At 52.5% G+C, this 24,940-nt stretch overlaps 1 protein-coding gene and 1 long non-coding RNA gene across 2 annotated transcripts in view; both read right to left on the minus strand.

Moving 5' to 3' along the window:
- Positions 1-6,887: 6,887 nt before the first annotated feature.
- LOC311586578 lies at positions 6,888-9,115 on the minus strand. Its single transcript, XR_014775589.1, has 3 exons — positions 8,962-9,115; positions 8,245-8,294; positions 6,888-7,064 (listed from the first exon to the last, which is right to left on the minus strand). It is a non-coding gene; the product is annotated as an uncharacterized lncRNA (long non-coding RNA).
- Positions 9,116-11,872: 2,757 nt separating this feature from the next.
- ALOX12B (arachidonate 12-lipoxygenase, 12R type) overlaps positions 11,873-24,940 on the minus strand; it is a 13,631-nt gene continuing 563 nt past the window's right edge. The window contains exons 2-15 of the mRNA XM_084762773.1: positions 24,018-24,222; positions 18,927-19,008; positions 18,584-18,676; positions 18,339-18,461; positions 17,962-18,065; positions 17,314-17,486; positions 16,942-17,085; positions 15,336-15,539; positions 15,000-15,086; positions 14,544-14,713; positions 14,041-14,162; positions 12,769-12,869; positions 12,283-12,453; positions 11,873-12,119 (exon numbers count right to left, since the gene is read on the minus strand). Coding sequence (XP_084618899.1) covers positions 11,940-12,119; positions 12,283-12,453; positions 12,769-12,869; positions 14,041-14,162; positions 14,544-14,713; positions 15,000-15,086; positions 15,336-15,539; positions 16,942-17,085; positions 17,314-17,486; positions 17,962-18,065; positions 18,339-18,461; positions 18,584-18,676; positions 18,927-19,008; positions 24,018-24,222 — 1,959 coding nt within the window. The 3' untranslated portion in view covers positions 11,873-11,939. The remainder of the gene's footprint in view (positions 12,120-12,282; positions 12,454-12,768; positions 12,870-14,040; positions 14,163-14,543; positions 14,714-14,999; positions 15,087-15,335; positions 15,540-16,941; positions 17,086-17,313; positions 17,487-17,961; positions 18,066-18,338; positions 18,462-18,583; positions 18,677-18,926; positions 19,009-24,017; positions 24,223-24,940) is intronic.

Consider the following 24,940-nt stretch of genomic DNA (forward strand, 5'->3'; position numbering starts at 1 on the left):
ACCCATGCTTCAAAAATGACAGTGTGGCCAAGCAATGGTGGCACACGTCTTTAACCCTAGCACTCGGGAGGCAGAGACAGGTGAATCTCTGTGCGTTCAAGGCCAGCTTGGTCTACAAATTGAGTCCAGGATGAAAGTAAGTGGCTGTGAATGCGAATTAGTTAAACCTTGAAGGTCCAGGTAGGACTAGAAATCTAGCAAGCACCTGGGACCCGAGCGCCAGAGCCCACTGTCCTGGCAGTGGGAGGAGAGACGTTTCTGCTGACTTCTCCACTTCACTTGTCTCAGTATCCAAACTTACGAAGGATGCTCTCTAAGAATCATGACATGGGCCAGGTGTGGTGGCGCACGCCTTTACTCCCAGCACTCGGTAGGCCTCCACGTGAGTTCCAGGCCAGGCTGGTCTACAAAGTGAGTCCAGGACAGCCAAGGCTACACAGAGAAACTATGTCTAGAAAAACCAACCAAAGGGTATGACTTTCCCACGTACTCTGGTGCCTCATATTTGACCATGTCCCCTGGATGAGGAGGCCTGGTGGCCCTCAGAGGAAGGAGAGCAGGTTACCAAGAAGAGACTTGATACCCTATGAGCATATACAGGGGGAGGTAATCTCCCTCAGGAACAGTCATAGGGGAGGGGAGTAAGGGGAAAATGGGAGGGAGGGAGGAATGGGAGGATACAAGGGATGGGATAACTATTGAGATGTAACAAGAATAAATTAATTTAAAAAAAAAGAAAAAAGAAAAAAAAGAAAGAAAAAAACGACCAAACAAACAAACAAACAAAACTCCCAAAAGAATCATGAGATCCTCCCTCAATACTTCCCAGCTGACCTTTTGGTTATGTCGAGGCCACGTGACTGAGCCTGGCCAAACGACTGTCAGAGGAAGTAATGCTTGTCGCTTCCAAGATGAACAGTTTTCAGCTGAGAGGCCCCTCGCCACTGTAGCTCTGAGCCTGTTCCTTGAATTCCGACCTTACCTCTGTCACTGGGAGCTTGGGAGGACAAGGTTCACCGGCAGGGTGGCCAGCACGGCAGAAGTTCTCAGTAAGCACCTGTTGAATGCGGGAATTAATATCCAAATGATCCCCAAGCCCTGTGGTGCCATCTTAACTTACCTATGTCGTCTCCACTAGATGGAACTCAGTCACCTTCAGCGGTCATGCGCCAGCTCTGTCCTGATGCACGAGAGGCCTCCAACCAGTGTATGCTTTTTTTAAAAAAATGGTTGTGTGGATAGGTGGATAGGGGGTAAAAAGTCTCAACTCTGGCGCTCAAGGGGGTCCCTGAGATAGATCACCTCTTTAAAGTAATACGTTTATTAGAAAAACCCTTAAATGGTTGGGATAGACAGACAGACAGCTACACGGTGGGGGTTGTGAGAGAGGCTCAAGCCGCCATGTCAGATAGCGTGGTGGAAGCTTTGATGAGAGAGTTCACGCCTATGAGGCAGAGAGATCGTCCGTCTTACGGTCTCAGAAGGAAGGGGCAGGTTTATGCAGCCAGGCTGTCTGTAATTCCTGGGGCAGGTGGGGTGGGGTGGGGATGGGGTGGGGTGGGGATGGGGTGGGGGAGGGGTGGGGTGGGGATGGGGTGGGGATGGGGTGGGGTGGGGATGGGGTGGGGGAGGGGTGGGGGAGGGGTGGGGTGGGGATGGGGTGGGGATGGGGTGGGGTGGGGATGGGGTGGGGGAGGGGTGGGGTGGGGATGGGGTGGGGATGGGGTGGGGATGGGGTGGGGATGGGGTGGGGATGGGGTGGGGGAGGGGTGGGGTGGGGATGGGGTGGGGATGGGGTGGGGATGGGGTGGGGTGGGGGAGGGGTGGGGGAGGGGTGGGGTGGGGATGGGGTGGGGATGGGGTGGGGTGGGGATGGGGTGGGGTGGGGTGGGGGTGGGGGTGGGGTGGGGGTGGGGATGGGGTGGGGATGGGGTGGGGGTGGGGTGGGGATGAGGTGGGGATGGGGAATTCTAGGTAGGAGTGTACAACACTGCAGAGGTACAGGAAGTGAGGAGGCGGGACACATCCAGTTGAGGTGTACTCATTAAATGAGTTGGGGGGGGGGGAGGATGTGTCACCATTGCCACCAATAGCCCCGGATATGCGGTGGAGGCTGACACCTGAGTTCTGCAGGTTTCCGTGGGGAAGTGAGAGCGGTACCTGTCATTCTCTGGAATCTGGACACCTGACGCTTGACTGACTCACGGGCAGGCCCGTGCTAGGGGATTGCCTTCCCTCTACAGCTGCTGTCAGAAAGAGGTGACAGGTGGGCGTGGCCTCATCACCCACAAATATCAAAACCAACCTGAGTGTGCGGATGAACTTATGAACTGGAGTGCTACTGTGCCCCAGTAATAAATCGTTTGTTTTGATGTGTATCATCCACACACACACACACACACACACACACACACACACACACACACACACACCCTGTGTATATCGGTCTGCTGTTGGTGCACCTAAGCGCAGTGCCTGAAGCAGCCAGAAGAGGGCATCAGGTCCTGAGGAGCTGGAGTTACAGTGGCGGCTCATAGTCACCTGACCTGAGCGCTAGGGCTAAACCTAGGCCCTCTGGAAGTTCACCAACTGCCGTGGATCCAGCCCCTCAGCATATATCTTTTGAGATGAGCCATCATCTTCAAGAAAAGATTTCAGGCCGGGCGTGGTGGCGCACGCCTTTAATCCCAGCACTCGGGAGGCAGAGATAGGCGGATCGCTGTGAGTTCGAGGCCAGCCTGGACTACAAAGCGAGTCTAGGACAGCCAAGACTACACAGAGAAACCCTGTCTCGAAAAACCAAAAAAAAAAAAAAAAAAAAAAGAAAAGATTTCAGTGCATCTCAGCTGCAGGAATCCATGTGGTCAGGTCTCCACCCAAGCGTGGAAAAGCCACCACTACCTACAGTGCAGGTCCTGTGAGACCGGAGCCCTGTTATTACAGGTGTGGTGAAACTCTAAATAAACCCTCCAGATTTGTCTCACCTCGCTTTAAAAAACAAACAAACAAACACTAATTTTGGTGGTTACATAGCTTGCCAACGCATTAATAGGCTTGCACTAGTGTGCTATAAAGAAAACTTTGCCATGTATGCTAGTTAGACACAAGCTAGGGTCATCTGAAAACATGAACCTCTTTTATTTATTTATTTTTTTATTGAGACAGGGTTTCTCTGTGTAGCCTTGGCTGTCTTGGACTCACTCTGTAGACCAGGCTGGCCTCAAATTCATAGAGATCTCCCTGCCTCTGCCTCCCTGAGTGCTGGGATCAGGGTGCGCCACCTCCGCTGGCTGAGAAGATGAGTCTCAACTGAGAAAATGCTTTCTTATCCAACTGGCCTGTGGGCAAGTCTGTGGGCATTCTCTTGATTAGCAGTCGATGTGGAGGGCTCAGCCCACCATGGGTGGTGTCATCCCCAGGGCTGGAGGTCCTGTGCAGTACTGCGGGGCTGGAGCGTTGGCTGACCGGATAAAAGCAAACATTGCAGAGGACTGGGGCTTGATTCCCAGCACTGATGGCTCACAATCATCTGTTACTCCAGTCTCAGCAGATCCAATGCCCTGTTCTGACCTCAGCCGGTACCAGGCGCTCGTGTGGTGCACAGACACACATGCAGAGAAAACACACATACAAATGAAGTAGTCTTTTTAAAGGGGCGGGAAGCTGGATGTGAGCCTGGGTAATACGCACCGCTCCTCCATGGTCTCTGCTTCAGATCTTGCCTCTGAATTCCTTCTTGAGTCCCTGCCCTGACTTCCCTCAGTGATGGACTGTGATGTGGAAACATAAGATAAAAATAACCCTTTCCTGCTCAGGTGGTGGTGGTGGTGGCGGCGGCGGCGGCAGCAGCGGCGACGCACGCCTTTAATCCCAGCACTTGGGAGGCAGAGGCAAGTGGATCTCCCTGAGTTCAAGGCCAGCCTGGAGCTAGTCCCAGGACAGCCAGAGCTGTTATACAGAGAAACCTTGTCTCAGAAAACAAACAAAACAAAACAAAAAACCTTTCCTTCCCGAGTTGCTTTTGGGGATGGTGTTTATCACAGGAATAGAAGGCAAATTAGGACACAATGTAGTTAGGACGATAACAGTTGGCTAGACGGCCTTTCGGGGGCTCAGCAGCTACTTTATCTGCCGACATTGGTACTTGATTTGGCCTCTCCATCTGCACGTGGGTCATTGGAACAGGTGGGTTAGCGTCTCTGGCTTCGGCCAACTCTGCATATACACACTGATCATTTGAGAAACGTTTTGCCAAAGTCTATAATTCAGGGGAAGCTTTGTCTTATCTCTCTAACTTTGCCATATCTCTCTCTTCCCTGGTCAAGGCTAACGACCCCTATCAGCTGCCATGACCAGAAATACCAGGCTATGAAAAGGAGCAAAAGAAAGTGGTACCCGAGTTCTGGCAGATGCCCATCTGAGCACATGAATTTTCCTCATCCTTATTAGCCTTTTCTCTCACACACATTTTCCCCCACTCCATGTCCATGGCCCAATTTCCCTGCGGTTGGGTGTCTGGATTCTTTGGTTCTTAGGTTTACTTTTTCTCTTTATTTACATGTTATGTACCACACATGTGCTTGCCCACAGAGACCAGAAGAGGGCGCCAGCTCCTCTGGCTCTGCAGTCACAGCCTGTTGCGAGCCAACTCTCCCCAGGGGCCTCCCTTTGGCTGTCAAACATTTGAAATACTGGTATCAAAGGAATTTCAGAGTTCCCCAGGAGTCTCCTGCTGGGAGAAGGAAAGGGCTGGAAGCTTGGTGCGGCGAGAGAAAAACTTGTCTACCAGGAAGAGATTTCACAACCTGTCAGACCACCTTACAGGAAAGACTGGAGCTGAGACATTGAAGACGAGGAAGACCACACCTGGTCGGCATGCACATTTATGCATGTTCCTTGCTTCCATTTAAACCTAAACCTCTGGGAGGATGCCAAAGATGGACTCGGAGGGGTACTGGGCCTCTTTTTTTTTTCCCCCCCTTGGATTTTTGGTTGGTTTTGTTTAATTTTTCGAGACAGGGTTTCTCTGTGTAGCCCTGGCTGTCCTGGAACTCTCTTTGTAGACCAGGCTGGCCTCGAACTCACAGGGATCCGCCTGCTCTGCCTCCTGAGTGCCAGGATTAAAGGCGCCACACCCATTTCTCTCTGGGGCTTTCAAGCAGGACTAGGGAGCAGACCAGAGCACACTGAGTGTAGGAAGTGGGTCTGGGATCTCAAAATAAAAACAACCACACGCACTTGTGAAACCCATCAAATCTTAAAAATAGAAAACATCCACGCTAACACTCTGAAATGTGGCAACGCAGGAAAGTTTTCAATAGAACTTTTTTTCTTCTTCATTCTCAAATACTTCATAATGAAGGCAAAATGGAGAAGCCGGAAGAATATTTATTTTTTTCCTGGAGACTGAAATGATCCATTCTGAAAGGAAGCTGATTAAGGAAGAATACACCCTTCAAAATAGCTTCTGAAACTGGCAGCATTGTGTATGTTTAACTCCAGTGAAGAAAGTTAGACAGATTATACTACTTAAAGGAAGATTTGACCAGCACTCAGGAGGCAGAGGCAGGCAGATCGTTGTCAGTTCAAGGCCAGCCTGGTCTACAAAGCAAGTATAGGACAGCCAAGGCTAACACGGAGAGACCCTGTCTTGAAGAAGAAGAAAAAGAAAGAAAGAAAGAAAGAAAAGAAAAGAAAAAAAGGAAGATTTGACAAACTGAGGCCCCAAGCCAGGGTGCTCCTTGCCCTGTAGACAGGCTGACAGATGTGCTCTGTGCTCTACGTTTCCAGTGTTTGTAACCTGTGTCATGTGATGGTTTTGAGTTTGTCTTTGAGTCTCTTGTGCTCTGGTAAGCAATTCCTTTACCACAGTCTTGTAAATAATTCCAATAAAGCTCACTGGCTTAAAAAAAAAAAAAAGACCACATAGCCGGGTGTGGTGGCGCACGCCTTTAATCCCAGCACTCGGGAGGCAGAGGCAGGAGGATCGCGGAGAAACCCTGTCTCGAAAACCAAAAAAAAAAAAAAACCCACACAATCCAATGCCCTTTGGCAACGGAAGTCTTAGCTCTGCACAGCCAGTGAGGTCTCCAGGCTTCTTACTTCTAAAGGCACGGGGATTTGGTACCTGGTCTGGTGGTCACAGTACGGCGCGGCCGGCTAGCTAGCACACGGCAGCTGATGACCAGAGTGCAGTCCTTGAGCACAACGTGTAGCGTCGAGCACATATTTTGATTTCAGGGAAGTGCTGTCGGAGGATTTTTGCAAGGTGACATTATTACTATTTCCTTTAAATGTGGTGAGGCTCTTTCCTCACTTAACTCTTTGTGGAAAATACACTATGTTCCTTCTACATTTCCCACACCGAGCAAGTGTTCTTCCAAGTTAGCTCTGCCCTGGCGCAACAGATCTCTTTCCTTGATTGTTTTCACTATTTTTCTTCTCTTTAATTCTTTTCTCTTTGTGGATCTTCCAGGACCTTAAAATCTCTAGTAACAGTGAACAAAAGGGGTTGGGGAGGGGGTGTCACCACAACACTGGACAGGCTTACCTACAGGTTTCTCAGACTGGGAAGTCTGACCAGGAGGGGGCTAGCTGGGTACATATGCCAATCACACAGAGCTCTGTCTCTCCCCTCTCCGGGCAGCAGTGGGCACCAACGCTGGAGGGAAGAAAGTTGGGCTGGTGGGCACAAATGCTGGCCACACAGACGCTGCTTGCTTTTGCTTCAGGGTGCCAGAGAGGAGAGAGGAGCTACATGGAACATTGCCCCACCCCCCACCCCCCACCCCCCCCAGGATGAGGTGACCACACAGTGAGCCACAGAGATCACCACAGTAGTTAGTCAGGGTGACAGACTACAGCAGGCTGTCTTCATTGCCTTCAGGCCCCGCCGAACAGTTGCCTTGGTAAGCAGGCCTCAGCTGTGAACAGGACGGAACGCTTTCTGCAAGATGCTGAAAGGCTGTCCTCCATCCATACGCTGATGCGTGTTAACAGCTGGGGTCACAGTTCACATGATGGGGTAGCCAGACATTAGCAGCTGCCTCTGAAGCACTCAGCAGCTGAGGAAACAGAGGAAAAGTGAATATTTTCCTCATGCAAGGCAACAAAATGCCGTGTAAAAACAGTGCGTGGAGGAAGCCTGGTCTAGTGACCAGTAAAAAAGAGTTTAGCAACCTTTTGAGAGACAAAGGGAATGTATTAAAATCTACTGTGAGAGTGCAAAGGCGAGTTCCCAGGGAAAGCAGGACAGTGTCATACCCTTAATTAAAAAAAAAAAGTTAAGAAAAGAATATTAAGTCTGTGTCAGCAACCTTTGCAGCCAGTGCTGGAGATCTTGTTTGTCAGATGTGAGAGGCCTCAGTCAGATTCCAGGTGGCAGGCTCCCTTCCCTCCCGTGTGCCTGTAATTTCCCTCTGTCTTAAAGACTCACGCTGTGCCACGGAAGAGCCTTCCCCACACCCCCACACGCCCACACCCCCACAGCCTTCCGTCTCCTGTAGCATCACCAAGACCACTTGGAGCTAAGGTCGGAGTGATTAGAATCTCAGGTGAAAAGCCGGGCGTGGTGGCGCACGCCTTTAATCCCAGCACTCGGGAGGCAGAGGCAGGCGGATCGCTGTGAGTTCGAGGCCAGCCTGGTCTACAAAGTGAGTCCAGGCCAGCCAAGGCAACACAGAGAAACCCTGTCTCGAAAAACCAAAAAAAAAAAAAAAAAAAGAATCTCAGGTGAAAAGCTGGTGAGCCTCTCCTCCTTCCTCTCTGCAAAAGACTGTTAACATCCTCTTCAGCGGGGCTGGAGAGATGCCTTAGCAGTTAAAGTCAGTAAAGACCAGATCAGTTAAAAGCAGTTAAGAGCAGATCTGCTCTCCAGAGAACCCAGGTTCAGTTCCCAGCATCTACATAGTGGCCCACAGCTGTCTGTAACTCCATTTTCAGGGGATCCAATGTCCTCTTCTGGCCTCTGCAGGCACCACACACACACACACACACACACACACACACACACACACAGACACACGGTACATAGATACAACATTTATACACATAAAATTGAAATATTTTCTTAATTTAAGTATTTGAATCAACTCAAATTCAAAGAAAAAGTCTGAAAGAAAAGATGTGTCTACAGCTGACTTTTTTTTTTCCCCAAGACTGGGTTTCTCTCTGTAACAGAGCTTTGGCTGTCCTGGACTCATTTTGTAGACCAGACAGGCCTTGAACTCACAGAGATCCACCTACCTCTGTCTCCTGGAATTAACGGCACGCACCACCACGCCTGGCATACCTGGCTAATTTTAAGAAGAAAGAAAAGAAAAATATTATCTAAAACCGATAAATTAAGACGACAATTAAGAGGGCACAGCAGGTCAGAGTGGTCGTAAGTCTGTGTGATCACAGAATTGGCAGGGTTGAGTTCCCCAGCGCCAACGTGGCTGCTCTCAACTGTCTGTAACGTCATCTCCAAGGAATCTGACACCCTCTTAAAACACCCCTACACATAAATAAAATAGAAGAGGAGGAGGAGGAGGAGGAGGAGGAGGAGGAAAGAGCGCGGCTGAGAGTAGTCTTAGAGATGGAGCTATGGGGAAGTTCTAACTAGAGGTCAGGTGGGGGGGGGGGCAGCCATGCCTTGGAAGCCGGCAGTGAGGTGGGCGAGAGGGGGCGGGTCCTTTCCCTTCACAGCGGTTTGCTTCTCTTCTCTACTCCAGCTGTTAATTTGGAGTCAGATTGGCTTAGAAGGAAGGAGACGTGAACAAGGGCTTCTCCCACCATGGGGAAAGAGGTAACACAGACTGAGAAGCCAGGGGCCAACGGAGATTAGGGGGCATCGCGCAGGGGAGTGGCCTTGTGCCGGTGCCCAGTGCAGCGCAGGAATGCCAGTGAGCCGTTTGGGAGGCTCCCGGTCCCTAGACACTCAGATCCGACCTGTTGTTTCCCAGAAACAAACTCCCTTACTCTTGCCCTGTGAAGTCAACAGAACTTGAGATCTGGCCAAGAACAGCGCTCCCTATGTCCCGGTATACACCACGTCAACGACCGGGTCCTGCAGCGTCCCTACACAGCCGCAGGGCTGCTCCATGTGTGTATGCAGGAAACCTCAGGGAAAGCCATCCGTACTCTTCCATCACCAAAGATCTGGACCGGAAGTCCCGCCTCCTGTCACTGGCCTAGGTTCCGCTACTGTTTGTACAGTAGCTGTACTGAAGGTGTGCGAGTAGCTCTGGGATCGCCTGAATAACAATCAGGGCACCAAGCCAGGCGTGGTGGCGCACGCCTTTAATCCCAGCCCTCGGGAGGCAGAGGCAGGCGATCGCTGTGAGTTCGAGGCCAGCCTGGACTACAAAACAAATCCAGGACAGTCAAGGCTACACAGAGAGACCCTGTCTCGAAAAACAAAACAAAAACAAACAAACAAAGTTGCCATGGCCATGGTGTCTCCTCACAGCAGTAAAACCCTAAGACAGCACCTTCCAACGCTTGCAAACGTGTGGCCTAGAAGCCGAGTCTCTGAGCTCCACGTCTTCTTCCTGTGATTCTTTACCTTCTCCGGGCACCTACAACAACCTCTGTCCCTGGCAGCAACCCGAGCAACTAAGACTGGGGAAACCGAGTCAGGGCTTTGTAGTCTGGTTTTCACCACCCCCTTTACCACTTAAGTTCCTATGGCTTAGAAAACCCTTGGAGAAGAACCTCCTCCTTGGAGACTGGAGAGACGGCTCAGAACTATAAACTTGTGAGGCATCCATCTCTGGCCAGCCTCCTTGTTGTGACACACACGCACACACACACACATGCACGCACATACACACACACACACACACATACGCGCACACACACACACACCACCTAACACAGAAAGGAAACCCATGATAGACCAGAGACAGGCACCACCACAGGCCAACTTGGGAAACCAATGAGTTTTATTGGAGTTACTTACAGAAGCAGAAATGGCTCAAAGACAGCTGCATCGCCAAAACCCGTTCTAGCATGGGAGACCGCTCACAAAAGCCGGGAGCCTAGAGCACCGCACAGCCTGCAGGCAGCAGAGCAGGTCGGAGAGTGCTCTTCCCAGGCAGCCCAGCGGCTCTCTGCTTTTCCCAGGTGGCTGGACTTACCTGAACGCTCCCTTTGCAGCTTAGCTTCCCTGAGAGTGACCTGGAGAGGTCGTTACTGTTTATAGACTCCTGGAAGTGGGCAGGGGCCTTGATGGGTCAGTTTCAGGGACTTCCTGAAACTATTTTGAGTTCTGTACTCTCTGTGTTAATGAGCGTCTCTGCTGTGGAATGTTTTCATGTTGGAGAAAACTACCGCAAAGCCCGTACAGGTTCCGTTTCCCCAGGGCAGCCTCTGGTAGGCCTCAACTCCACTCTCTCCTCCTTACTGCCTTTCGTAGACCCAGCTGCGCTGCCTCATCTGATCTGCCCCAGTCACATCCGCTTGTTTGCTGGCCAGATAAATCCGTATCACACCTAGGGTGGCAAACAGTATCACAGGAGAAAGGGGACTGAACACAGCACCAGTGCTCTGTACTGATTAACTTCGGGGTGTCAGCTTGCCTTCCTAGATGCCCAGTGTGCAGCTATCCCCACCACCATGAAAAGCCAGGCAGATTTCGGTAGCCTTGCTTCCTGAGGCTAACGCCATATACTCTTGTGTTCTGCCGGGACATCAGCAATGACAGGAGGCAAAGCCCAAGACGGGCATAGGAGGGAGTCTTGGGACAGCAGGTGAAAGGAGGAAGTGATCATGGGGACTGTAGTATACTGCCCTTGGCAGGGTGGGCTCCTTGGAGTGGCTTAAGCAAGCTTGTGGGTGTGGCTGTGGCTGTGGCTGTGGCTGTGGCTGTGGCTGTGGCTGTGGCTGTGGCTGTGGGTGTGGCTTAGGGTGGTATGGATTCCTGGTAGGTAGGGCTGAATTTCCAGGAGTGAGACTTGGGGCAGTTTAGGTTTCTTATAGGTTGATGGTCTTGGTTCATGTTTCAGGTTGGACTCATCTTGGGGTCTGCCTTCGTGCTGTAGGGGTTGTGTAGACTAAGTCTCTGGTAGGAGAGTGCTTCTGAGGGGCCGGAATTATGAGTTGAAGCATAGGGTCCAGGCCCCCGCCTTTTCCTCCCTCTGTTGGGACCAAGCAAAGGAAACTTATTTTTACCATTTTGTTCTTAGACTCCATTTCATCATAGGAAAAAAACCAAACTCAAGCTCCCAGGCCCTAGGGGAGCTGGGGATTTCCCAGTAGCTGAACAGTTTTTGTTGTAAGGAAACAGTTGTCTGAGCCCAGACATCTCAGGGACAACTTCTCCATCTTGCTGCCAGGGTCAAGCTAAGAGCTTGTTCCCAGGCCCAGGGACCTACGCCCATTCGGATTGGTGGAAACTCCCTTGCTCAACCCCTTACGTCGAAACATGACTGGACAGCGCTATAGCCCTCCTGTTATGGCTTCATCCTTTAAATATGCCACACAACATCCCTTCAGGATGGCAGCCCAGCTGCCGAGTCTGTTCCTCTGTTCCGTGGCCCTGATCGATCAGTAGCAGCTTAATCACAATAATTTTTTGTCATCTGCATTGACCTGGTGTTTGAGTTATGTTGTATTTAAGCGGACCCTCCTCACCCTCAGCAGTGCCTGGGCACCTACCCAGATGAGCAGCCTCGCCTGAGTCTCTAAGGCTATCTAGGACTGGAAGCTGGCAGTGGAGCCTGGTGCTGCCCTCATGCCTACCTGGATGGCAATAAAACAAAAACAAAAATAAAAACAAGAACCCAGCATGGCCATGTATGTGATCACCCGTAGACCACAACCTGCTGCCCAATATACCGCTGTGCGCGCGCGCCCCGCTGCCCAGTAAACCGCGCTCAGCACCAGGGCAAGTGTTTGAAGTGATTTTATTGGAAAACAGGAGGCAGTGTATGGAGACGTAGGGCAGAAGGGTGGGGCTAAATGGAAATGCTATTCTCAATCAGCACCGGGTCAAGGTAGCTGTACGGCAGGAGGAGGTGCTTATTTCGTTGGCGGATGTTGTGAGAAATCTGGCAGAGGTGTTGACGGAAGGCCTCGATGCTCCTCCGAGGCGCCTCCTCCACAAAATGGATGTCTGGGAAGTGGCCAAGCGGCCGCTGCAAAACAAAGAATCGGGTGCTAGGACAAAGCCAAGCCATCCACGCAATCCTTCCTGTAGCCTCCCCTTTGCTGCTCCCGGTCCGTGACACCCCTCAACTGTCCTTGCTCCCCACACACACAGACCCCGCCAATGCTCAAGAGCGCCCCCGGCCCCCGCACCCTGTCATCCGGCTCCCGGCAGAGAGTCCAGAGGACTAAGAGCACGATGCACGTGGTCTTCACGTCCGGCAAAGTGTCCATGAACGTCTGCAGGGTGGTCAGCCCCTTGGCCTGCATCGGCGGGTTCCGCATGGAAGAAGGGAAGTTGGGCATCCACGAGGTGAACTCCAGCTGGGGTGGAGTAGGAGAGGTGTTACAGGTGAGAAAACACCCGATTCCCACCAACCAAACCTGGGCACCCGTCTCCGGTGGTTGGCTTGGTTGGACCCCCGCCCGGGAAGGCCCCGGTTTGGATCCAGTGGTGCAGGTATCCCCGCGGGGCCCGCGGGTGGGTGGGGCCGAGAGACTGGGCGGGGTTAACAATTGACGCGGAGGTTGGAGCAGTCAGTGGAGAGAAACAGAGCTGCGCCAGGGGTAGTGGATTAGCTCGAGGTTCGAACCCGCTGTGTGGGAGGACCGGGGCCTGATACTCGTGAGCACAGGTACCTGGCCCGTGTTGACAGCTGCGTGCCTGGCAGAGCAGGTGTACATGACCATGGTGACGTACTCGATCAGTTCAGGTATGGTTCGCAAGCAGGTGGGAAAGCCTGAGGGGTTGTGAAACAGAACGGTGCCATGGTAGCCCGGGACTAACCTGGTGCCTAGCAGAGGGCGCCTCTAAACCCACTCATCATAATTGTCAATAGTCCAATAGTCCAAGGGGGCTACCGGGGTTCCCTCATTCAACCTGCTCAGCCTTCCTGCGGCCAAAAACCTCCTTGCCCAATCCAGCCCAGGACTGAGTTCTGTCATTCCCAGCCTGGGATTCCCTGCATGACCACAGCCTTTATCCTGCTAAAGTCCCGGTCACCTCCCTCCTGGATAAAATCATCCTAAACTGTCCTGCCCATCGGCGTGGGCTGATAGTCTAACCTACAGGTCTGATCTTTTTGCAGAACTCTCAGTGACCTCTCTGATACTCAGGATAGCTCCAAACTCTCCAAACCAGGGTGCGTGGCTTGGTATCTGCCTCCCAGAGTCTGCCGCCCTCCACCCTTAGCTGCGGCTGCAGGGGACAGATTCCCTGCACCACCTCTGGCTTTCCCACACGCAACCCACACTCGGTAGCCCAGCCTCCGTGTGCCGCTCCATCAGGAAAGGACACGCGCTGACTTCACCTCGGCTCCCGCCATGCATCCGTGACTCCAGCTGGGTGAACCCCCTGCCTTCATCCCTGCCTCAGTCTCCCCTAAACTGGTTCTGTCGTCATCGTGGGAATGACTACTCACCCATGCAACGCCCCCAGCCCAGTCCATGTGCATCCTGAGGGTGGCACCAGTACCTGTCTGGCTCCCCTTGCACACTCAGTAGCCGGCAGCCACACACCAGAGCTGCTCGCTAAGCATTTGCTGAGTGTGTCCCTAAGTGTTAGGACCCCAGGAGGCTTTCCAGTCCTCTCCTGGAGCCTGCCACCCCCAACCCTAGCTCCTCAACTACCGTACGCTGTCCTTTCTCAGTGAACATCACCACAGTCTGTCCACTTCCCAGGCCACAGAGGTTTGTTTCTAGGAAGGAGGACTTGGGACTGTAACACCTGAGCTCAGACAAGGCATGGTGCTTTGTCTCCCTACCCCCACCTTCACCCCCACCCCCAGCTGCGGCTCCTCCACTGCCCAGGGCAAGGCCCTGTGGAGATCCTAGGACAGCGCTTGGGTCTTCTTCTTCAGCCCACAGAGAGATGAGAGCGAACCAGGCTCCCATGAGTCCCCATGCCCATACCTGAGCTCTCGCGACTCAGGAGGCACTCCTTGAATATTTCCTGCACCCAGCACTGCAGCTCCGGGTCGCCCTCCACCGCTGCGTCATTTGGGTAATAGTAAGTGATGATCTCCGTCACATACCTGCACAGGAGGAGGAGCCTCGGGTTAGAGTTTCTTACACAGCCCCCAGGTCACGCTGCCTCTGGCTGGCCTCTGAGCCTGTTGTAGGCAAGGCCGGTGGGGCAGGTAGAGAGTGCTAGAGACAAGGCCAGAAAGCACTGAGAGCAATTCCCAGAAAGCACCAAGGGAGGCCTTCAATCAGGCATCTGTCTCTGAGAGCCGGGGAGGGGCCAGTCCAGCAGAGGTAGGCTAGAGGTCAAAGCAAGGATAATGGGGTCCATTAGGCCCAGGGAGCAGAGGTATGAATAACCCCCAAGCCCAGGTCACTAAAAGTCCCCACACCCCGCCAACATTCCAAGTGTCTGTCCACTTGAGTACCACCTCCGGCTGTCCCTTACTCACTTCTCCATCGCGTACCACACCGCCAAGCTGTCATCCCGGAAATAATACCCAGGCAGATCCTGGACCCCTCGCTCCACAAAGTCATTGGGGATGCAGAGGCTCTTGTAGGTGAGTTCAGACAAACCCCGGACCATCGCCTCTGCAAAACCCTCTAGGCCCAGGGACATGGCCTCGAGGGAGAAAGAACGATGTCAGCTTCCTTCTGAGCCTGCTCCCTGAACGTTGCATTACCCCAGTCTCCCCAGATCTTACCCGAGACCCAGCCTGCCCAAGGCCCAGCCAAGGACCTTTACAGTCATTACCAGCCCTGTGTTTGTACCCCACACAGCACCCACTCAAGTACCACCCCCTGCCCCACCCCCAGAATCTTAAGCAAGTGGAAGTTCTGCTTTAAAGCTGACTGCAAAGACCAGGGGAAAATAAGTATGCTGTTGAGGTCAGGGGCAGGAGCCTTACCCTGGCAGAGAGGCCCCCTTTGTTGAGCAGGAGGGCCCTCCCAATGCTGTTAATCTGGACGTTGTATCGGGTGTGAGGAATGAGGAGCTGGGGCCGGAAGGCAAGGAGGACAGTGAGGAGAGCTAAGATGGCACCCCAGGACATCAGCACCCCAACTCTTGCACACCAGACCTCTCACTTTGGGAAGTCTCCCACTGCAAGCCCTCTTTGGGGGCTCTCCAGATGCCTCCCAGGGCTCACTGGACCCCCCACCCACCCACCCACCCACAGAGCAGCCACGGAAGCTTTCAAGACTCCTCCCCCACCCCACCCCACCCCGACCCCGCAAACCTATACCTTGTACAGGGGATGGCACATGGGCAGGTTTCTCAGGAGGGCCAGGCAGAACGCTTCCCCGATGAGGTGGCTCTCCAGCAAGTGTGCAATGGCCTCATGGCTGTAGAACTCAGCATAGCGAACCCACGTTTTAGCCAGCAGCCAGTCCCACTCAGAATCATTGGGCAGGAAGATGGGACAATCAGGTCCAGGGGTCTGGCTGAGCTAGGGGTGGGGGAAGGGGAGGTCAATGAGGGAAGAGATCTGACAGGAGCCTCCACTGGAGGAGGCAAAGGGGTTCTGTTCTCCAGCCCCCCTGTCTTTTTGAGCATCCCAGAATCCTCCTCCTCTCCCTACACTTGTTCTTGTATCCTGTGCCTGAAGCGCCTTCCTGGACTTGCCACTACCAAGCAGCTCGCACTTTAAGAAAGCAGGCAGGTAGCCGGGTGTGGTGGCAGTCGCATCTCTGTGAGTTTGAGGCCAGCCTGGTCTACAAAAGCAAGCCTAGGGTAGCCAGGGCTGCGCGCTGCACACAAAAACCCTGTCTCGAAACAAACAAACAAACAAGTCAGGAAGGTCTGAGAGTTCAATACCAGCCTCGTCTACAGATCAAGTTCCAGGGCAGCCAGGGGTACACAGAGAAACCCTGTCTAGAAAGAAAAGGAAGAGGAGGAGGAGGAGGAGGAAGGAGAAGAAGAAGAAGAAGAAGAAGAAGAAGAAGAAGAAGAAGAAGAAGAAGAAGAAGAAGAAACATCTCTGGCTGGCGTGGTGGAACACTCTAGAACACTCTGGAGGCAGATGGATCTCTGTGAGATCCAAGCCAGCTTAATCTACATAGTGAGTTCTAGGCCAGCCAGGACTAGATAGTAAGGATGGCGGGAGGGAAGGCAGGGGTGGGGGAGGCTGGCCTTAAAACTCTGTCGTCTGATAATTCTTCCTACCATAACCTCCACAGGCACCAGGTGAGGCACTGGACAAGACCAAGGGTGCCCGGCCCCTGAGCCTGCGATGGCGGAGACACTTCCTTGAACTCTAGCCTGCATTGTTCCACATAGGAGCCAGATCACCAGGGTCTGGCTGACATCTCCAGAGAAGACCCTTTTTCCTAATTTATAAACGACCCCTGTGAGGATGCCTGAGGAAGGAACACCTCAGTTTCCTCTCCTGCCAGACAAGACTGCTAGGATGCTGCTGGGGCTGAACCCCTCAGAACTGCAGGAGAAGACGGATGACATCAGCGAGACAAGCTCCAGCCACCTGGTCCGTAGACATCTGGCCATCTCTGTGCACACACTCAAAGCACGCACACTGCATCCAAATTCATATTTAGGGACAAAATACAATGGCAACACCCAGGTGTGCACATGTAAAGAGATGGGGTCTCTTCCCAGGCTCCACGCGGCCACACATGGATCAGGATAAGCGTGTACGTGGGTACGGTCTCAGGCGCCTACACAGGCTGTACACAGGACTTCACACGTGCACATACGCTGACGCGGCCATACACTTGTCCACACGCACACGCAAGGACAAGGCTTACTCAGTTGTAAACATACAGAGAGACATTTCTGCCGGTGGAGTCAGCACAGGCTCACACAGTAGCTCTGCCCACACCTTCCCTGGGTACCTGAATAGCAATAGGCATCATGTTGCCATCAGGGCCAAAGTGCAGCAGGCAGATGGGGGCACAGTGGTACTGCTTCTGACCGTTGAGCTCCACAGCGGGGATGCCCTCCAAGATGCGGTAGTCTGCCAGGTAAATGTTGCCCTTCTGAGGGGCAATCACAAGGGGGCGAGTGCGCAGTTAGTAAGGTAGATGGCATACCTACAACCCACGCCTGAGCTGCAGAGGGCACGGACCGCAAGGCTCAGTGGTGGGATGGGGAAGTGGGAGTCATGGGCATGGGCAGGACTCAACGGGCCTTGGCAATGGAGAGGCATAGAGATCCCTGAGAAGAAGCCAGAGAGAAGGCCCGGGGTAAGCCAGAGAGGGCCTCACCTCTAGCTCTGCTTGGAGGCACGTTCCCTCACCCAGGAACGGGGCCACCATTTCATCTGTGACAGGGAATTTGTCTGGGATCTGCGTACATCTCCGGATCAGGCCTGGGTTGAGGCCGTTGAGGTACTGGTACCCGAAGAAGCTGTCCTCCATCCAGTGCTCTGCCACATACTCTGGGGAAATAGTGTGGGGATGTCACGGTGAAACCCAGCACTCTCTCAGGGAGGGAGAGAGACATAAGAAAATAGTGGGCATCAAGATGACTCTGGAGCAGGGTAGTGGTGACACACGCCTTTAATCTAGCACTTGGGGTGCAGAGGCAGGAGGATCCCTGTGAGTTCGAGGCCAGCCTGGTCTACAAAGTGAGTCTAGGATAGCCAAGGCTACACAGAGAAACCCTGTCTCTAAAAACAAAAAAACAACAAAACAAAACCAAAAAAGATGACTCTGGAAGGAACGCAAAGCTCCTGGCTTTGTCTTCAGTGACTGGAGGGACACGGGATAATGATTTTCAAGAAGCCTCGAAGACGATACACCCACCGTCCTCAAATGACCCCTTGAACCCACTGACGCCATGAGAGGGGCATGCCTCTTGCCCCGGCGACCACCCGGCTGCCTTGTGTTCTACTGAGATGATCTGCCCCATACCGGAGATGACAGACTTGGTACCAGGGAAAATATTCCTAATGTCTTTTAGTCTCTTCCAGGAACTCGTACGATCCACTAGGCCCCGCAGCTTGAAGACCAGCGCCCTAGAGGGTGGGATGCAAGGAGTCAAAAGAGGGTGCTGGGTACACAGGAAGAATGACAGAGACCTGCTCACTGGCTTCTCTGGGTCCCCCCCCACCCCCCACCCCCGCCATGTCTCTGGGTCCTTTTGTCTCTCAGCCTGTGAGGAGTGTCGGGTTTTCTACTCTGTTTTTCCCACTCGCCTAGCCTTTCCGACCTGAGGCCATTTTTGAAGGTGGGGAGGTGGGGAGTGCGGTCTCTGTAAGTGCCGTCAGCCCTCAGCCCTGTCCACTCACATGGGCCCCAGGCGGTAGAAGAAGGAGGCTGTCTTGATGAAGGAGAAGCGAAGGTTTGAGTTTAAGAACCTGGTGGCCTTAATGTTGATGAGAATTGGGAATCCCGGGATATAACCATTCCACCTGTGGGGGAAAGAAAAGGGCGGCAGTCTGGCACCTGCTGTCCCGGGGGCACTGGTCCTGTGGAAAGGGGCGGGGCGGGGGGGGGGTAGGGGGGTGGAGCTAGGCCAGCTTCTGGTCCTTACTCTGGCCGGTTGGGGTTGCGGCATCGTCGGGGAGGAGGATGATAACTTGGAATATCCACGTAGTTGGGAAGGCCAGGAACAAACTCCCTCCAGCTGCAAAGAGAAACCAAGTTCATAGGCCCTGACCCCGGACATCGTGCCAGGCAGGGCCCAGCAGTCCAGAGCCACCAACCAACAAGCCCCGGATGTCCCGGTAGCCTCCTCGGGACCCCAGAAATACCAATCAACAAGCCCCGGATGTCCCGGTAGCCTCCTCGGGACCCCAGAAGTACCAATCAACCAACAAGCCCCGGATGTCCCGTGGCCGCCTCGGGACCGCAGAGCCTCCCACCCTCCCACTCACTGGTAGAAGTCCTTCTTGGCTCTGATCTCCTCTTGCCTGTGTTCCAGGAGTATGGGCAGCGTGTCGTCTGCTGTGGTCTTTCCTGTAGTGAGACAAGCGGGAGGATCAGGGGCTGCCCCTCGGCCCTGCCCACCTCTGCTGGCTTCTGTCCCCAGGTCAGCTCACAGGACAGAGGAGCTAAGAGCAGGGAAGGCCCCCTTCAGGACAGGGGAGGCTACGCCATAAAGCTCTCTGTGAAATCCGTGTTCTCCACGCACTGGAATGGTGGGGACCTAAAATAGTTCTGGAGAGCTCACTAGTTCCCGGGCACTTTCTTCTTCTTCTTCTTCTTCTTCTTCTTCTTCTTCTTCTTCTTCTTCTTCTTCTTCTTCTTCTTCTTCTTCTTCTTCTTCTTCTTCTTCTTCTTCTTCTTTTTTAAAGTTATTATTATTATTATTATTATTATTATTATTATTATTATTATTATTATTATTTGAGACAGGGTTTCTCTGTGACTAGATTTGTAGACCAGGCTGGCCTCAAACTCATGGAGATCTATCTGCCTGCCTCTGCCTCCCCGAGTGCTGGGATTTCAGGCTATGGGGCACTTTCTAACATATTGTACTTATATTAATAATTTAAGGCACATAAGAGTAACCTAATGAGTCAGATGAGTAACCCCTCTTCACAAATCCAAAATACAAAGTCAAGCTTGTTTTACAACAAACTCATTAGTTGGGATCTAAATTTACCTGAAGCTACATATAGCATCTGTTTGTTTGTGACAGGATTTCTTGTGTATTCCAGGCTGACCTTGAACTCATGGTCTTCCCGCCTCATCAGGGGCTGGGAGTGCAGGCATGCACCCCTCTGCCTGGCTACACACAAGGGCTGGGAGTGCAGGCATGCACCTCTGTGCCTGGCTACACACAAGGGCTGGGATGCAGGCATGCACCCCTCTGCCTGGCTACACACAAGGGCTGGGAGTGCAGGCATGCACCCCTCTGCCTGGCTACACACAAGGGCTGGGAGTGCAGGCATGCACCCCTCTGCCTGGCTACACACAAGGGCTGGGATGCAGGCATGCACCCCTCTGCCTGGCTACACACAAGGGCTGGGATGCAGGCATGCACCCCTCTGCCTGGCTACACACAAGGGCTGGGATGCAGGCATGCACCCCTCTGCCTGGCTACACACAAGGGCTGGGATGCAGGCATGCACCCCTCTGCCTGGCTACACACAAGAGCTGGGATGCAGGCATGCACCCCTATGTCTGGCTACACACAAGGGCTGGGAGTGCATTCACGCACCCCTCTGCCTGGCTACACACAAGGGCTGGGATGCAGGCATGCACCCCTCTGCCTGGCTACACACAAGGGCTGGGATGCAGGCATGCACCCCTGTGCCTGGCTACACACAAGGGCTGGGAGTGCAGGCATGCACCCCTGTGCCTGGCTACACACAAGGGCTGGGAGTGCAGGCATGCAACCCTGTGCCTGGCTACACACAAGGGCTGGGAGTGCAGACATGCACCCCTATGCCTGGCTACACACTGTATTTAACCCACCTGGCATAACTCTAGGCTTGACTAGAAATAGTTTTATATGTGTGTGAGTGATTAGGAATACCTCAGTGGTAAAAGTTTCATGTAACGTGTCCGTGTCCGTATGTGTGTGTGTGTGTGTGTGTGTGTGTATGTGTGTGTTTGTGTGACACATTTCTAGTCTATAAATCCAAAATTCTTCAAAATTGAAAACTTTTTTTTTTTTAAATCAGGGTTTCTCTGTGTAGCCTTGGCTGTCCTGGACTCCCTTTTGTAGACCAGGCTGGCCTTGAACTCACAGTGATCCACCTGCCTGTGTCATACTGCCCAGCAGCAGAGAGGCTTCCCTGACCAGGAATCAAACCCAGGTGAGGCACAGTCATTGGGAGAGTGCTGAATCTTAACCACCAGACCACCGGGGAGCCTGAAACTTCTTATGTGTCTATGTCTCAAACTTCCTGTGTGCCAACAGAATACCACAAGTGGAAAATTCCACACCATGACCTCACGTCACAACAACAACAAAAAATAATGCAGGTACCTTAAAATGTATAAATACTTTCAGCCTAAGTGTAAAAGGTATAAATAAAACATAAAGAAATTTGATGTTTAGATGAGTCTCATCCACAAGATAGCAAATATATTTTTTTTAAAAATTCAAATCACTTTTGACCCAACCACTTCAGATAAGAAATACCCAACCTGTCAATACAAATATAAAGATTTTTTTTAAAGGTATGCATCTGGGGCTAAAGAGATAGTTCAGTAGTTAAGTGCACTCTCTCTTCTTGCAGAGGACCCAGGCTTGGTTTCCAGTGCCTATAGGATAATCTTCCTTCCTCCTGGCCTGTTCGGGCACCAGCTATGCATGTATTGCAGAGACCTTGCATGCAGGAAAAACAGTCGTGTACATAAAACGAAAATACATATTTCAAAGTAAAATATGTGTCCATTATATATGTATATAGACACACATAAATATATACATGTATGCAGCTCCTAAAGATAATCTAAATTCCAAAATACCTCTGGCCATAACAATTTCAACTAGAAACTGTCCTGTCTTGTCCATTTTACAAGAGGAAAACGGTATCACATCTGGTCCATGGCAGACTGCTTCTGGTCCTCATCCCCCACCTGGAACAAGCGTGAGAGCCCAGCATTTTACAGTGCTATGTTACTGGATCCGAGCATCACCGCTGTGAAGTGGAATCTGTTGCTCATTCGCTTTACCAAACTCTGAAGAACGTGGAGATGTACTTAGATGTCCAGAGATAAATGACTGAGATGGAGGTGAAACTCCAGCCCACCTCTCTCTAGCCTCCTGACTGACTGCCCATCATCAGTACAGACCCCCCAGGGCCCTCACCTTGCTGTACTCATCTTATTTCTCCATGCCTGGGCTCCTCCTGTTGCACTCTGGGAATGGTACCCCCTGGTGTTATGCAACCCTGATCCCCAACTTGGCTCCATCCCCAGGGCGGGAGCCTCAGCGCTCAGAGGGCCCAGCAGGTGACTCAAATCTCCCTGCCCTGGTGTTGCGTGGCAGCCACCCCACCCAACCCCATTCTTGCCTAGCCAGCTAGTATCGCCTGCCTGTCCCCTGCCCGTCCCCTTCCATGTCACACAGACCTATCACCATGGGAAGGTACTCTGCGTCCCCAGTGACTCTCAGGATGCCGTCCTCACCCTCCCCTAGACCTACCTCCCCGGCCTCAGCCTCTCCTTCCCCCTTGGCTTAGGCCCCATTCCCTCCTCCAAGGAGAATATTCTAGCACAGGGAAATGAATGGGTAGTCTTCTACAGAAAGGGCGGGGCTCCAGACACCAGCATCCTCGGCTATACCCCTCGCCATTTAGAGAGAAGCCTGCAGAAGCGCAAAGGGTGTGAGAGAAGACGTTCATCTTGTTGCCAGGCCACGGCCACGGCCACGGCCACACTTCAGAAGCCCACTCCAGCGGCTAGATGAAGGCTTATGGTAGAGGTCGGTGTGTGCAGCGACGGCATTCAGGATCTATCTTTCTCCCTTAGGAGCAACCACACAGCCCCCCCAAAAGAGTAAGGCAGCTTTGCTCTGCTACCAGGTCTGTCTCTCCCCCATCCAGGAGAAGCCTGGAAGCCTGCAAGAGTAACAGGATTCTCCCATGGGAGCATGTGGGACCCTTGCTGGGTAAAGGAGACTTTTAGGGATAGCAGTGAGTCACGTTAGGAAATTATGGTGCCCCATTGGGGCAGAAAGCCCTCTGGAGCAGCATAATGGCTCATTTATGTGTGTGTGCGTGTGTGTGTGTGTGTGTGTGTGTGTGTGTGTGTATGTATATATACATATATATTAATAGATGTACAATTAGTATATTTATGTATATATACAAATTTTGTGTGTGTACATATATATTAATAGATATATAGTTAGCATATTTATGTATGTATACTAATTGTGTGTGTGCATGCGTGTGCATGTATATACATATATATTAATAGATGTATAGTTAGTATATCTATGTATATATACTAATTTTGTGTGTATATATACATATATAAATAGATACACAGTTAGTATATCTATGTATATATACACTAAGTGTGTGTGTGTGTGTATGTGTGTGTGTGTGTGTGTGTGTGTGTGTCTGATGTTCAGGTAGGAAACCACTAAGAATATAGCTCAATTGTAAAAATGCTCACCTGCCGTGCATAACTCCCTGAGTTCAAATCTCTAGAACCACAAAATGAAAGGAAATCAGGCCAATGAGATTAGTTGCACAGATATGGGCCCTTTCTGCCAAGGTCAGATGACCAAGTTTGATCACCAGGCTTCACATGGTAGCTGGGCATGGTGGCACACTCCTTTAACCCCAGCACTTGGGAGGCAGAGGCAGGCAGATCTCTGTGAGTTGGAGGCCAGCCTGGTCTACAAAGCGAGTCTAAGACAACCAGAGCGGTTACACAGAGAAGCCCTGTCTTGAAAAACAAAAACAAAACAAAACAAAAATCCACACTTGTCACACACAGAAAGAAAAAAAAAAAGGCATCAAGACCACACTCAAGGCTTGGCATGTGCCAGCACTGAGGAGGCGGAGGCAGAAGGATCTCGCTGAAATCCTCACAGCATAGCCAGGGCTATAGAGACAAACAATAAAATCACGTGCAAAGCCTGGGTGACCTGGAGAGCTAAGAAACTAGCCTCTAAGTGGAACACAGATCCTGCTGGAACCGCAGAGCATCCATCCTGCTGTAGGAAACCACTAAGAATATAGCTCACCGGCTCCAGACACCGCAGAGGCCTCTGTAGCACACCTGGCATCAAGTAGGCGTCAAGAAGGTGAAGGACAAAGGGCAAGAGTGACCCGGGAAGGCTCTCTGACGCATGATGCTGATAGGGGTCCCTGGGTGGGCCTCGCACGGAGGCTCTTCCAGTGTGCAGCCCCAAGCTGGGCCCAGACCAGCAACAGTGAGGCTGAGGCAGGAGATCCCTGGAGTTCCTGACAGGACCCTGGGATGACCAATCTGGAGTAGCCGGGCTAGAGCAAGGAGACTCACTGCACCCGAGAAGGTGGTGGCTGCTGGCTCACCTGTGGCCTCCCGGAGCGCCAGGGTCTCGTAGGCGTCCATCCACTGGTAAGCTGGGAAGTGGTAGACACGGCAGTTGGGGGCACAGATCTGCACATAGTTGCAGTACCAGGGGTCCTTGGGTAGGAAGGAGTGGGGCTCCTTGTGCAGTCGGATGATGATGAGCTCCCCTAGGTCCTGCGGACACTGCACCGTGTACTCATCCACCTGCACAAAACATGGGGGCTGGGTGACTTGGCCAGTTCCACTGGGCCCTGCTCAAGTCAGAGACCCTCACCTCCGAGAGACTGAAGCGTGCAGGAAGCAAGGATAAAGAGAGCTCTCTAACTTGGCTGCCCTCTGTGGGGGGGGCGGGGGGCGGGGGTGTGCCTCTACCTGAGGCGGGGAAGGAGCCTTCCCAGCTCCTAAGGTCCTGCCCCCAGCCACTTGAGGCTTCCTAGCATCCTACAGCCCTAGCGTGGAAAGCAGAGAACCTTCCTGTCCCCTCCCCCACCCCCCTCAGCCCTCCTCCCATTTCTCACGGGAAGATGTAGGAACCCAGGAGCGGCGACCCAGATGGAGAAACCTATTCAGGTCACATGGGAGCAGATGTCTATCGAAGTCACAAAGAGTGGCTTCCATCAGGCCCCAGCAGGTCCCCACTGGCCGGGCTAGTCGGATGCCATTTGGAGTCACCGAGAAAGAGCCCAATGCAAATGGGGAGGCCAGTTGTGGTGCAACTTGGCTGAGTAAGATGGGAGAGAAGGTGAAGGAAAAGGGTGAGATTGGAAAGGACCTTAGGGAGCGTGACTGACGGGAGCTGAGGCAAGTGGATGAGCTCAGGGAGAAGACAGGGAGAGTCACGGAGAGAGGAGGGCGTCGTATAGGAAGGGATGAGAGAAGAGGGGACCACTTGGGAGCCCACAGCGTCAAAGTTGTCCCTGCT

This window comes from Acomys minous (assembly GCF_964271855.1).
Source record: "Acomys minous genome assembly, chromosome: 16".
Taxonomy (NCBI): Eukaryota; Metazoa; Chordata; class Mammalia; order Rodentia; family Muridae; genus Acomys; species Acomys minous.